General features: G+C 43.7%; 2 protein-coding genes across 6 annotated transcripts; both read left to right on the top strand.

The window, feature by feature from the left end:
- The first annotated feature begins 7,269 nt into the window (after positions 1-7,269).
- On the top strand, positions 7,270-10,113 carry LOC113451954 (protein S100-A2-like). The gene is made up of 3 exons (XM_026723358.2): positions 7,270-7,422; positions 8,425-8,573; positions 9,461-10,113. Exons 2-3 carry the CDS (start codon positions 8,433-8,435, stop codon positions 9,623-9,625), a joined length of 306 nt encoding a protein of 101 aa, XP_026579143.1. The 5' UTR covers positions 7,270-7,422; positions 8,425-8,432; the 3' UTR covers positions 9,626-10,113.
- On the top strand, positions 7,302-13,799 carry LOC113451953 (protein S100-G-like). 5 transcript variants are annotated; one of them, XM_087914087.1, is made up of 3 exons: positions 7,302-7,422; positions 12,057-12,221; positions 13,105-13,799. In XM_087914087.1, the coding sequence occupies exons 2-3, from the start codon at positions 12,075-12,077 to the stop codon at positions 13,264-13,266; spliced, it is 309 nt and encodes a 102-aa protein (XP_087770213.1). In that variant the 5' UTR covers positions 7,302-7,422; positions 12,057-12,074; the 3' UTR covers positions 13,267-13,799. The 5 variants fall into 5 exon arrangements, with proteins under 5 accessions (XP_087770213.1, XP_087770212.1, XP_026579140.1 ...); XM_087914086.1 differs by lacking the exon at positions 7,302-7,422 and adding an exon at positions 10,444-10,705; XM_026723355.2 differs by lacking the exon at positions 7,302-7,422 and adding an exon at positions 10,444-10,715.
- Positions 13,800-13,883: the final 84 nt, after the last annotated feature.

Genomic DNA, 13,883 nt, shown 5'->3' with positions numbered 1-13,883 from the left:
GGGAGGGGGGTGAATTTGGGGCAGGGGAGAAGTTACGGGGTGTCTCAGAAATTAAGGGAGCTGTCAAACTGTGATTCACACTGCAATAAAGGTTGGCACCTCAAAAACCCAGAACCTATATAGATATATACACATATATGTATGTATGTATATATGTATATGTGTGTATATATACATATACATATACATATACATATATATAAATATAAATATGGCATTCAGCTTTGTTCGGGTATTTTCCCACGTCATTGTAGCTGTGCTTTTAAAGTTGTAGCAATGTTTGGCAGAATCTCATCTGCCATCATCAGGCTTGATGAGATTCTGCCGAAATTACAACAACTTTAAAAGCACAACTACAATGACGTGGAAAATACCTGAACAAAGCTGAATGCCATACATGTAAGTACCATGAAAACTTAAGAAAACATATATATATATATATATATATATATATATATATATATATATATATATACACACATACATACATACATACATACACATACACATACACACACACATACATACATACATACATACATACATACATAATCAGGACATCGAATTTAAGGGCAGCTAAAAGTATTCTAAATGATGTCAATAACAGGGCTCTGTCAATTATCAGCATTTCTTGGGCAATTTAAGACGGGTGGACTTCAACTCCCATAATTCCCAGACAGCCTTTTTTTTTTTAATCTTTAAAATGCTAAAAAGTTTATTTTTTCCCCCCTTTTGCCAAAATGCGTGGGACGAAGCCGCCTCGTGTGCAGAAGCCAAGTTCTGCATTCTGACCACCAGAGGGCGACCGAGGGCTTTGTTTGGGGACCCCAGCGGACACGCCCTTTCCCTGCAGTCAGCCAGGCTGGCCACCAGAGGGCAGCACACAAGCAGCTAGCAATATTACGGGAAAGATACGCAGTGATTTTTCTACCCCCCCCTCCAGACCCCCTCCCACGCCTTTTTTTCCCCAGTACTCTTGACGGTTATTCGACAGGGAAAGAGAAAGGGAAGTTATGTCTTCTGCACATGCTCAGGAGCTGGGCGTTTGGGGGGGCAGAACGTCCCCCCCTTTTTTTTTCCACCCCCAGTGATATCGTAGCTTCGAACGGCCGCTAAACCAATGGCTGTAAACCGAGGACTCTCTCTATTAATTTTAAATACATGTCGTTTATGCCAATTCATACACATTCAATTAAATTTAAACATTTACATCCAGTCTATTTTCAAGAGGGGAATTTTTTATCCCGGCCACAGAGCTCAAAGCGGCTCCTCTTAACAACTCATGTCAAAGCTATCCCTTGTTGGGTGACTCATCCCATTAGCATCCAGCGCAGTCATCTTGGCCGGGGAAAATGGGATTTGTGGGTGTGTATGTGTGTGTGTGTTTGTGTGTGCTGGCTGGCTGGCCGAATGGCGCAACTGAACAGCCCGGCTGGAAAAAAAAGGACCAATTTAGGCCACTCCTGGAAATATCCATTTTGTCTCTCCTTTCTTCTCTTTCTGCAGCCGTGGAGTTTAAAGGAAAGTTTCTCTTTCTTTCTTTCTTTCTTTCTTTCTTTCTTTCTTTCTTTCTTTCTTTCTTTCTTTCTTTCTTTCTTTCTTTCTTCTCTCTCTCTCTCTCCCTCCCTCTCATCTCTCTCTCTCTCTCTTTCTCTCTCTCTCATCTCTCTCTCTCTCTCTCTTCATCTCTCTCTACATCTCTCTCTCTTTCTGTTTCTCTCTCTCTTCATCTCTCTCTCTCTCTCTCCATCTCTCTCTCTATGTCTCTTTCTGTCTGTCTGTCTCTCTCTCTCTCTCTCCCTCCCTCCCTCCCTCTCTCTCTCTCTCTTTTAAAGAGCCACTTTGGTCTAGTGGGGAAGGTACCAGGTTAGAAAGTGGGAGACTGGGAGTTATAGTCCCACCTCAGGCATGAACGCTGGCTGGGTGGCTTTGGGCTTATCGCCAGGAGACGGGGAGTTCTAGCGGCTGTTATCTAAATTAGACCTGAGGCAAAAAAAAAAAAGAATTAAGTTTTTAAAAACCAGCTAGGTGTCCTGATAAGGTGCTGGCCTAAAAACCAGGTGACTGTGATTTCTAATCTCACCTTAAGTGTGAAAGTTGGCTGGGTGAGTTGGGCCAATCACCAGGAGACGGGGAGTTCTAGTCCCACCTTAGCTTTGAAAGCCAGTTAGGTGACTTTGGGCCAATCACCAGGAGACTAGTCCCGCCTTAGCCACGAAAACCAGTTAGGTGACCTTGGGCCGATCGCCAGGAGACGGGGAGTTCTAGTCCCGCCTTAGCTATGAAAGCCAGCTGGGTGACTTTGGGCCAAACACTCAACACATACATACGCACAACAGGCACAAAGGCCGCACAATCAGAGAATGCATTCTGCAAGCCGGGAAACGAAAGGCCTGGGTGCAGGCAGCCATCCAAAAACTTCCATCAGCATTCTCGTTTCAAAAAGAGGATTGTTCGAATCCAGCCGGGCTGCAAAATACCATTTTCCACTGCCGCCCCCCCACCCCCTAAAAAAGAATGCTGATCTGTGGGATTGAAGCTTCAAAAACAGGAGGGGGGGTGGCACACACACACACACACGCACAAAACGATGAGCATCACCACAAAGTCCGACCGGCAAAGCCCCTCTTCTTCCTCCCACCCCACCTCCCCGAGACTCAGGTTTCACGCGAGCCAGCTGAGAATTAGGTGCAACTGGGCTTGTGTATTCCTTTAGTTAAATTAAATTCAACTTATCCCTACATCAGCGAGGGGGGGGGGGAGAATAGAAGAGAATAATTGAGTTGGAAGGGACCTTGGAGGTCTTCTAGTCCAACCCCCTTCTCAAGCGTCAGCATTTAACACAGAGAGAAGAGAAGAGAAGAGAAGAGAGAATGGAGTAGAGTAGAGTAGAGTAGAGTAGAGGAAGGGAGAGGAGAGGAGAGGAGAGGAGAGGAGAGGAGAAGAGAGGAGAAGAGAAGAGAAGAGAAGAGAAGAGAAGAGAAGAGAAGAGAAGAGAAGAGAAGAGAAGAGAAGAGAAGAGAAGAGAGAATGGAGTAGAGTAGAGTAGAGTAGAGGAAGGGAGAGGAGGAGGAGAGGAGAAGAGAAGAGAAGAGAAGAGAAGAGAAGAGAAGAGAAGAGAAGAGAAGAGAAGAGAAGAGAAGAGAAGAGAAGAGAAGAGAAGAGAGAATGGAGAAGGGAGAGGAGAGGAGAGGAGAAGAGAAGAGAAGAGAAGAGAAGAGAGAATGGAGTAGAGTAGAGTAGAGTAGAGTAGAGTAGAGGAAGGGAGAGGAGGAGAGGAGAGGAGAGGAGAGGAGGAGGAGAAGAGAAGAGAAGAGAAGAGAAGAGAAGAGAAGAGAAGAGAAGAGAGAGAGAGAATGGAGTAGAGTAGAGTAGAGTAGAGGAAGGAGAGGAGAGGAGAGAGGAGAGGAGAAGAGAAGAGAAGAGAAGAGAAGAGAAGAGAAGAGAAGAGAAGAGAAGAGAAGAGAAGAGAAGAGAGAATGGAGAAGAGAATGGAATAGAGAAGAGAAGAGAAGAGAAGAGAGAATGGAGTAGAGTAGAGTAGAGGAAGGGAGAGGAGAGGAGAGGAGAGGAGAGGAGAAGAGAAGAGAAGAGAAGAGAAGAGAAGAGAAGAGAAGAGAAGAGAAGAGAAGAGAAGAGAAGAGAAGAGAAGAGAAGAGAGAATGGAGTAGAGTAGAGTAGAGTAGAGGAAGGGAGAGGAGAGGAGAGGAGAGGAGAAGAGAAGAGAAGAGAAGAGAAGAGAAGAGAAGAGAAGAGAAGAGAAGAGAAGAGAAGAGAAGAGAGAATGGAGAAGAGAATGGAATAGAGAAGAGAAGAGAAGAGAAGAGAAGAGAGAATGGAGTAGAGTAGAGTAGAGGAAGGGAGAGGAGAGGAGAGGAGAGGAGAGAGAGGAGGAGGAGAGGAGAGGAGAGGAGAGGAGAAGAGAAGAGAAGAGAAGAGAAGAGAAGAGAAGAGAAGAGAGAATGGAGTAGAGTAGAGTAGAGTAGAGGAAGGGAGAGGAGAGGAGAAGAGAAGAGAAGAGAAGAGAAGAGAAGAGAAGAGAAGAGAAGAGAGGAGAGAGAAGAGAATAGAGAAGGGAATAGAGAAGAGAAGAGAAGAGAAGAGAAGAGAAGAGAAGAGAAGAGAAGAGAGAATGGAGTAGAGTAGAGTAGAGGAAGGGAGAGGAGAGGAGAGGAGAGGAGAGGAGAAGAGAAGAGAAGAGAAGAGAAGAGAAGAGAAGAGAAGAGAAGAGAAGAGGAGAGAAGAGAAGAGAAGAGAAGAGAAGAGAGAATGGAGAAGAGAATGGAATAGAGAAGAGAAGAAGAGAAGAGAAGACAGAATAGAGTAGAGTAGAGTAGAATAGCAGAGTTGGAAGGGACCTTGGAGGTCTTCTAGTCCAACCCCCTGCCTAGGCAGGAAACCCTACACCACTTCAGACCGATGCTTATCCAACACCTTCTTAAAGCCTTCCCGTCACAAAATTGGGGGTTTGACGGACAGGAATCAATCGATCGATCGATTTAAGGAGTGTGGTGGGGGGGAGTGAATTTCCAACCCACAGGGGACAGGTTGTTGCCTTCAAGAACTGGGTTGGGTTTTCTGATCTTTTGTCTGGCTGTGAAAACGACCTCGTTTGAGTTTAAAGCTTGGCTCACTCTTGCGGTTGCCGCGTTTTCGTGTCGCAAAAGGTGTCTGGCTCCATGCAAAAGAGAGGGGGCCGGGGTGTGGGTGCCCCGAGGGGAAGGAAGGGCCCGGTTTCCACCTGCTGGGAAGCTGGAGATGACAAATGGATGGGAGTCGGATGAAACATCCCGAAGAATTCCTGATTGTATCGGCGAAGAGACGGTGGAACAAGTTGCCACTTGAAATGGAGAGCTTCCAGCGGACACTGGAGAGTTGTGTGTGTGTGTGTGTGATGTGTTAGTGTGGGTTTAAGTTTTTAAATTTCAGTGAGAACTTTAAGGGTGAGCTTCAGTTTGAGTCCAAGATCTAAAGTCTAGTTTAGTTTAATTTAGGGGTTTAAGTGTAAAGTGTGAGTTTAAAAGTTTGAGTTTACTTTAAGGGCGAGTTCAACTTTAAGGGCGAGTTTAACCATAAGTTTAAGGTTTTAATTTAGTTTAGTTTGGTCTAGTTTAGCTTAGATTAGATTTAGATTTAAGTGTAAGTGTGAATTTACTCATATAAGTGTGAGTTTACTGATAAAACGTAAACTCACACACTCAAAGTTAACCTTGGAGTCACGTTTAAACAGAGTTTTTAGTTTGACTTCAAGTTTAACTTTAAATATAAATGTGAGCTTAAGGTTTAAGGTCTAAAATTTAAGTTGAGTAAGGTTTGACATTTAGTTTAATTTAATTAAGAGTTTATCCTATCTTAGTTTAGTGTAGTTATTATTTATTCGTTAGATTTATTTGCTGCCCGTCTTACCATGGGCAACATAAACGTAAGAATGAAAAGAAAAACTTAAACTTAAGAAAATATATGACCCCCAGAGCGTCAGTATATTATAATAATAATAATAATAATAATAATAATAATAATAATAATAATAATAATAATAATAATAATACTCTGATGCTAAGGAGTTCTGCTCCTCCTCCCCACCAGGAAAGAAATCTCTTCCCAATGCAAAACACAAGCAGAGGAGTTTTAGTTTCAGTTTCACAGCAGCCCCAAGCAACTTGAGTACAGAACAGTTGAGCTAAGCCACACCCAGGCTCCTTGCTGTCTCCTTTTTGCTCACACAGCAAATACTCTTTCAGTTTCCAAACAGCCCTCAACTCTCTCACACACTGACCGGACGCTAGCCAGGTGGATACCGATGGATGCTGGTAGGCAGAGGCAGAATTCCCCCCTCCCCCTTATTTTCCTCCCCCAAACTAAGCCTGACCACATAGTTTCATAGCGAAGCCCATGGGTATGTGTATAATTTATAGTTTAGTATTAGTCTTTGACTTATGGCTATTAGGACCAGGATTTCCGTTGCTAAGCAAGGCAGGAGTTAACTGAATCCGGACAGATTTTGCAGCCTTTTAGTTATCCTGGGTGTTTCATTTCGAAGGCCTGGGTGGGGCTTCCTTGCTCTACCTGTCCGACAGGTCTCGACAGGTGGGCTGTTCGGTCTGGGCTTGCCAGAGACAAAGGTGACATTTTAGAGGAGGTTTCCACGATTAGATGCTATGGGGAAATTGTGCAAACAGAGCCAGAGGAACTGGACGGATGAGTTGAGGAGATTAAAAATAATAATAATAACAAGCCAGAAGTAGAACGTTGCACCAAAATAGAATTAGGGTCGGGGCGTAGGGGACGCGGAGAGGAGAAATAGGATATCCAAAAACCTGCCCTTCTATTGTGAAAGCAATTGAAAATCAAGAATAAATAATCTTCCTCCTTTCCTTTTCTTCTTCCTCCTCCATCCATTTCTCCTCCTCCATCTTTTCTTCCTTCCTTCCTACCATCTCCTTCTCTTCCTTCTCCATCTATTTCCTTTCTCCCTCCCTTTCCTTCCTTCTTCCCTTCCTCCCATTTCCTCCCCTTCCATCCATCCATCACCTTCTCTTCATTCTCCTCCATCATCCATCCATTTCTTACCTCCCTCTCTTTTCTTCCTTCCCTTTTCTTCTTCCCTTCCTCCCCTTTCTTCCTTCCTCCCCATCCACCTATTTATCTATCGAGCCATCTTCCTTCCTTCCTTCCTTCCTTCCTCGCCTTCCTTCCTTCCTTCCTTCCTTCCTTCCTTCCTTCCTTCCTTCCTTCCTTCCTTCTGCATCCACCTATTTATCTATTGAGCCATCTTTCTTCCTTCCTTCCTTCCTTCCTTCCTTGCCTTCTTTCCTTCCTTCCTTCCTTCCTTCCTTCCTTCCTTCCTTCCTTCCTTCCTTCCTTCCTTCCTTCCGCATCCACCTATTTATCTATCTAGCCATCTTCCTTCCTTCCTTCCTTCCTTCCTTCCTTCCTTCCTTCCTTCCTTCCTTCCTTCCTTCCTTCCTTCTTTCCTCCCCTTCCTTTCTTCTGCATCCACCTATTTATCTATCTAGTCATCTTCCTTCCTTCCTTCCTTCCTTCCTTCCTTCCTTCCTTCCTTCCTTCCTTCCTTCCTTCCTTCCTTCCTTCCTTCCTTCCTCCCCCTCCTTCCTTCCGCATCCACCTATTTATCTACCTAGCCACCTTCCTTCCTTCCTTCCTTCCCTCCCTCCTCCATTAAAATCAGAACTCGAAGCTGAAGAGGACTCCTGTCTGCCAGCTGTCTCCAGTTCCCAAGATCTCCAGCCAAACTGGTTTGGGAAAAGGAACGAAATCTGGGTGAGGCTTGAAACGCGCCACTTTCTGGGAGGGAAAAGGGACCGGAAAGGTGAGAGGAAGGATCCGAAGGCTGATTCCTGAATCAAAACAGAAGTCGAGACTTCGCTGTATTCCCCTCCTTCTCCTTTTTAACTCAACCAGGTAAGTGATTTTCCGTCTTCCTCCTCCTCCTCCTCCTCCTCTTCACCGCAAATTGTTCCTTCCCTAAATCTCTTTGCAAACGGAAGCGCAAGTGCCTAGCCTTCTTCGGCCCAAAACGCTTCGCAAAGTTATTTCAAACTCGGCTTCGTTTCACCTACCTGGGTTCCCCAAAGCCATCGGACTCTTAAAAAAAAAAAATCAGAATAATATCTTTGCAGAAAACTGGATCCTGGGCTGTTATTCCCAGCCCGACGCCCTCCTTTAAAAACCTTGACATTCAAAATACAAACTCACATCAGTCGAGCGTCGCTCCGTTTCTCATTTTCCCCCAATAAAGAAATACCTTCAGTATCATTTTCCAAATTCTTGGCCCGAGAAAACTGCTTCTTAAAAAGAAATAAATCAATTTTTTGCCTCCTAATTTCTTCCTCCTGTAATTCACGAATTTCGGGGATGTCTCTCTTTACGGCAACCCTTCCAAACTTTCCTTTAAAAAAAAAAATTAAATTGTGAATTTCACTGTAGGTACTTAAGGCTAGAATTTGCATTGCAAAACCATTTTTTTTTGTCGTGGTTGTTAAGCGAATCCCTGCAGTCATTAAATGAATCCGGCTTACTCCACTGCCTTTGCTCGTCGGTAGATCGCCAATGGAGATTAAGGGACGCCGGAGGCTACAACTGCCGTAAATACAGGCCGCTATTTTGGAACATGCTGCGGATGCTATGACGGTTGTAAGTGCAAGGACAGCCACCTCCACCCCCAAGTTGCTTTCTTTCAGCGTTTCCGTGACTTCTAATGGTCGCTAAATGAATAATGGAAGGTCGAGGAATTCCTGTCCCATTCACAAGAGACGATGATGGCAGTTGGGATGCAAATTTCGTACCAAGAGGCGAAAGGGCGCAAAATTCGCGCCACGGAGGCCCATTGAGGAAGGCGCGATGTCCTTTCTGGGACGACTTCCGCTTGGCCGTAAAACGGGCTCCCTCCATCTTCTCCCCTAGAATCCGAGATGGAAACCCCGCTTGAAGAAGCCCTGGGCGTGATGGTGGAAACCTTTTACAAATATTCGGCCAAAGAAGGAGACTGCTACAAGCTCAGCAAAGCAGAGATAAAGGGGCTGCTTCTGGCGGAAATGCCCAATTTTGTCAAGGTGAGGCGGCGGGAGGAAGTGCTGTTTTTATTCATTTATTAAGGTTGGTTTTGACGCCTGTCCGCAAAGCGTACAAACCAAGAAGGGTTTTATGCCATATCCGCCTTCCTTCCTTCCTTCCTTCCTTCCTTCCTTCCCTTCCTTCCTTCCTTATTCCCTACAGCCTTCCTTCATTCCTTCCCCCTACAATTTTCCTTCTTTCCTTTGTCCTTCCTTACCAATCTTCCTTCCTTCCTCTTTCCATCACTCCCTCCTTCCCTCTCCAATCTTCCTTCCTTTCCTTCCTTCCTTCCCCTCCAATCTTCCTTCCTTCCTTCCCCCTCTCCCTCCTTCCTTCCCTGTCCCTCTTCCATGACCTTCTTTCTCTCCATTTTTTCCTTCCTCCCTTCCTTCCCATCCACCTATTTTTCTATCTAGTCTCCTTCCTTCCTTCCTTCCTTCCTTCCTTCCTTCCTTCCTTCCTTCCTTCCTTCCTTCCTTCTTTCCTTCCTTCCTTCCTTCCTTCTTCTCTTCCTTCCCTTCCCATCCACCTATTTTTTCTATCTAGTCTCCTTCCTTCCTTCCTTCCTTCCTTCCTTCCTTCTTTCCTTCCTTCCTTCCTTCCCCTTCCCTTCCTTCCACCTATTTATCTATCTAGTCACCTCCCTCCCTCCCTTCCTTCCTTCATCCCTGGAGGCTTTTAATAAGAGACTGAACAGCCATTTGTCTAGAATGGTCTAGAGTTTCCTGCCTGAACAGGGGGTTGGACTAGATGACCTCCAAGGTCCCTTCCAACTCTGTTCTTCTGCCATTCTATTATTCAGCATCCAGAGAGCCTTTGATTTTCAGAGGAGAGAAGAAAAAAAATATATTCCAAGCTTTATTCCAACGTTCGCTTCATCTCACAGGGCAAGATCAACGAACGCGGTTTTGAATTCTTGATGAAGAAACTGGATGACAACGGAGACGAAGAGCTGGATTTCCAAGAATACGCCGTGTTTCTGGCGCTGGCGGCGTCTCTCTGCTACGAATTCTTCCAGGAATGTGCGGACGAGAGCAACCGGAAGCTATGAAATGGAGGCTTTGGGTTGGGGGGCCTGGGCAGGAGGGAATTTGGGGTGTTACGTCTCTTGTGTGAGGACGTCTCTCCCTGCTAGCAAATAGAGATTATTATTTTTCCCAACAAAACAACGCTTGTCGATCGCAACCCATCTTTGGTTAACGAGTTTGGAAATGAATCTCTACTATGGCCGTTTTGCAAAATGTAGCGATGATGGATAAAATTGATGATCAATTAAAAATTGATGATGGATAAAAGTGGATGATGGATAAAAATTGATGATCAATAAAAATTGTGATGGATAAAAATGAAGATGGATAAAAATTGATGATCGATACATTTGATGTTCAATAAAAAATGATGGATAAAAATGAAGTTGGATAAAAATTGATGATGGATAATGATTGATGATCGATAAAATTGATGATGGATAAAAAATGAAGTGACAATGGATAAAATTGGGCCTTTAAAACAAAAAACGAGCAGACACCACCACTTAAAAATGGTATTTACTATCGTTTCCTTGCACTTACAACCTCGTAGTGTTCAAAATTCAAGCTGTTTAGCAACTGTCACGTATTTATATGACAGTACCAGCATCCCGGAGTTACATCATTCCTATTTCGCGACCTTTGGAACTGGCCTCTGTCTAGCCAAACCAACAAGGTCGGGCGGGGAGGGGAAGCCGGATTCATTTAACAACCATGTGATTTGCTTAGTGACCATAATTCACTTAACCACCACGGCCAAAATGGTTTCAATGTCAGCCCCGCCCCTATCTGGCTCCGTCCCTTAAGCGTCGCATCGCTTAGCAACTGAAAATCCCGCTCCCGAGCGCCGTCGTTAAGTCGAGGACTCGCCGTGCAGCCCAGCTCGGCGTTTTCAGAGTGCGAGATAAACGCCAGGTGTCTCCAAGACAGGGTGTGTCAAAAATGATAGATAGATCGTTGTGCATATTTGCCGGAACCTGCTTACACACTCGACAAAACAGGTGAAGAAGCCACCAACCACCACCGGCTGGAATTCTTCCTGTTTTCATTCTGCCTTTCTTGATGAATTCACCGCGGTGAATACCCTTCAAGTGGACGAGCCAGTTGGTACATGTATATAAATTATTATTATTATTATTATTATTATTATTATTATTATTATTATTATTATTTTGTTCAAAAAGGATTGGGCGGGGAGAAACTAAGGCTATGGATGGTTGCCCTCTGAAGAGCGTGCCAGTTTTTATTTTTTACTTTTTTGCAGAGAGGAAGGCAAAAAAAAAAAAAGAATCCAAAATAAACAAAGCAACCTTGAAAACCGAAAACAAAACAAAAATTTAAGTGTTGTGTAGTTTTCCAGAAATCACAATCTGGCAGTTTGTACTACAAGGAAAGCAAGCTCCTGTATTTATTTATTTTAAATATCCGAAACGTTTGGGTTCTTCCTGGAATTGGGCGGCTTGCATTCAAAACTGCGAGGTAAAATGAATTTAAACGTCCTTTTTGGCGAGGCCGTTCTGGAAGCGGCTGTCCAGAATGCAAATTCCACAACGTCCTTTTTTGACCAAAGTCGGCTCTTCAAGATTGGCAGAAAAAAAGCAGAATTCAGAATTTTTATCTGGAAGGATTAAAAGGGCGGATTGGCAGGAATCAAAACGAAATTCACAATGCCTTAAAGGTGAAATTTGTCTTCTTTAAAAGTGTTTTTTACTTCCCAGGGTTGGATTTATTACGCCGATTTTCTGATCTGTTTGGACTTGTTTGATTTGATGGGGATTCCTTGGAGGAAGGGGAGATATAAAAACCTAGTAAATAAATAAACCACAAGAGGTTTTTGTGGATTTTAAACCTCCTGGCAAAGCCAAGGCTGTCCTTATTTATTTACTGGAACAATACAACAAGGGACAAAAAAAATTGTATTCACCAAAGCTGAGTTGCTGCAGAAAGTTTTAAGTTTTAAATTTTAAGTTTACAGTTTTAAGTTTAAGCTTATAGTTTTAAGTAAGTTTTAAGTTCAAGTTTGTTTTAAACTTGTTTTAAGTTTACACTTTGCAGTTTAGTTTATAGTTTGTTTACAGTTTGGGGTAGTCCTTGACTTACGACAATTGGGACCAGAATTTTGGCTGCAGGTGGATTGTGAAGTGAATCACCCCAGATTTTAAGGCCTTTCCCCCCTCACGGTTGTGGTAAGCAAACGACTGCAGCTGTTAAGTGAACCATACAGTCATTAAGCGAATCCAGCTTCCCCTGTTGACTCTGCTGGAAGGCTGCAAACGGTGAACACATGACTCCCGCGACCATCAAAAATACAAGGATTTCGAGCGTGTGACAGGAGGGATGCTGAGAGGAGCGCGAGAACTGGGCCTAAGCCGCTGCTTTCAGCGCCATCGTAACTTCAGACGGTCGCTAGGCAAATGGTCGTTTAGCGGAAGACTGTTTCCTTGTTTCCCGCAGGACCCCCGTGCTGCAGTGATGACGCGATTCCAGACGTTGGAGCAGGCTCTTGGGGAGGTCGTGTGCACCTTCCAACGCTACTGCCGGAAGGAAGGGGACCGCAACACGCTGAGCAAAAACCAGCTGCGGAGCCTCCTGCAGACCGAAATGCCCAGCCTGCAAACGGTGGGTCTAATTCCCAAAGTCCTTTGAGGGGGAAATGCTTCAAACCGTCCTAATTATTGGGGAATAATCTCTAATGATAGGTTTTTTAAAGTTTTAAAAAGTTTTTAAAACTTTTTAAAAAGTTTTTAAAAGTTTTAAAGAGTTTTTGGAGTTGTTTTAAAGGTTTAAAGTTTTAAGTCAGTTTTAAAATTTCACGTCAGTTTTAAAGTTTTAAGTCAGTTTTAAAGTTTTAAGTCAGTTTTAAAGAGTTTTAAAAAGTTTTAGAGTTTTTAAATTTTAAAAAGTTTTTAAGTTTTTTGAAGTTTTGAAGTTTGTAAGTTTTGAGAAAGTTTTAAAGTTTGAAGTCAGTTTGAAGTAAGTTTTAAAGTTTGAAGTCAGTTTGAAGTAAGTTTTAAAGTTTGAAGCAAGTGTGAAGTAGATTTTAAGTAAGTTGTAAAGTTTTAAAGTTTTTCAGTTCAATAAACACAGGTAGTCCTTGATTTACAACATTTCACTTCGTGGCCGTTCCAAGTTACAACGGCACTGAAGAAAAAAAATGACTTGGGACCACCGTTCACGCTTAACGACCAAAGCAGTCTCCCCCATGGTCATAGGATCAAAATTCAGACGCTCGCCAACAGATTCGTATTTCTGACGGCTGCAGTGTCCCCGGGTCACTTCCCCCTCTGTTATTCTGTTAATTCTTCTTTTATTTATTCTGCTTGAGTGGGGCGGGGGTGGACTAGAAGACCTCCAAGGTCTCTTCCAGCTTCTATTCTATTCTAAGGTGGTGTGGAAAGGGGGTCCCTTCTGCCCCCCAACCTAATTGCAAATCTCCATTTTATGTGTGTATAATAATAATAATAATAATAATAATAATAATAATAATAATAATAATTCCCAGCTGCAAATCAAAGGCCAGGCTTTGGAAGAAATGCTCACCCTACTGGACACCGATCAGGATGGAGAGGTCACCTTCGAAGAATACATCCGGTTCGTGGCGGCCGCCTTCACCTTCTTCCACCTGCAATTCCGCGATGCCCCCGTGGCCCAACCACGCGTCTAACGGGTTGTGTGTGTGGATGACTGCGGACGGCGTTGCGGTGAAGAGGTCGGCGCTCTGGACAGATATAGACGGGTTTTTCAGGAGGGAGGGGGGTTCCTGGAGAGAGAGAGAGAGAGAGAGAGAGAATGAGAGAGAGAGAGAAAGAACAAGAGAGAGAAAGAGAAAGAATGAGAGAGAGAACAAGACAGAGAGAGAGAGAGAGAGAATGAGAGAAAGAACAAGAGAGAGAGAGAAAGAATGAGAGAGAGAGAGAGAGAGAGAGAGAACAAGAGAGAGAGAGAGAGAGAGAGAGAGAGAGAGAGAGAAAGAACAAGAGAGAGAGAGAGAAAGAATGAGAGAGAGAGAGAGAGAATGAGAGAAAGAACAAGAGAGAGAAAGAATGAGAGAGAGAGAGAGAGAGAGAGAACAAGAGAGAGAGAGAGAGAGAGAGAAAGAACAAGAGAGAGAGAGAAAGAATGAGAGAGAGAGAGAGAGACCCTGTTGGAAGTTCTATCAAAGAAGTGGGGGAAATAAAAATCTCATTTTAAAAAAAAGCGGAATTGTTGCTTCGTTCTCTTTGCTTTATTTCCTGGCTTTATATTTTTTATTTTTTTTACAAATGAACGTAAATGAGGAAT

The sequence above is a fragment of the Pseudonaja textilis genome, chromosome 16, assembly GCF_049901715.1.
Source record: "Pseudonaja textilis isolate UNSWEBS1 chromosome 16, rPseTex1.2, whole genome shotgun sequence".
NCBI lineage: Eukaryota > Metazoa > Chordata > Lepidosauria > Squamata > Elapidae > Pseudonaja > Pseudonaja textilis.
Note: the sequence above shows the minus strand (reverse complement) of the source record. Positions and strands in the feature narration are given on the sequence as shown.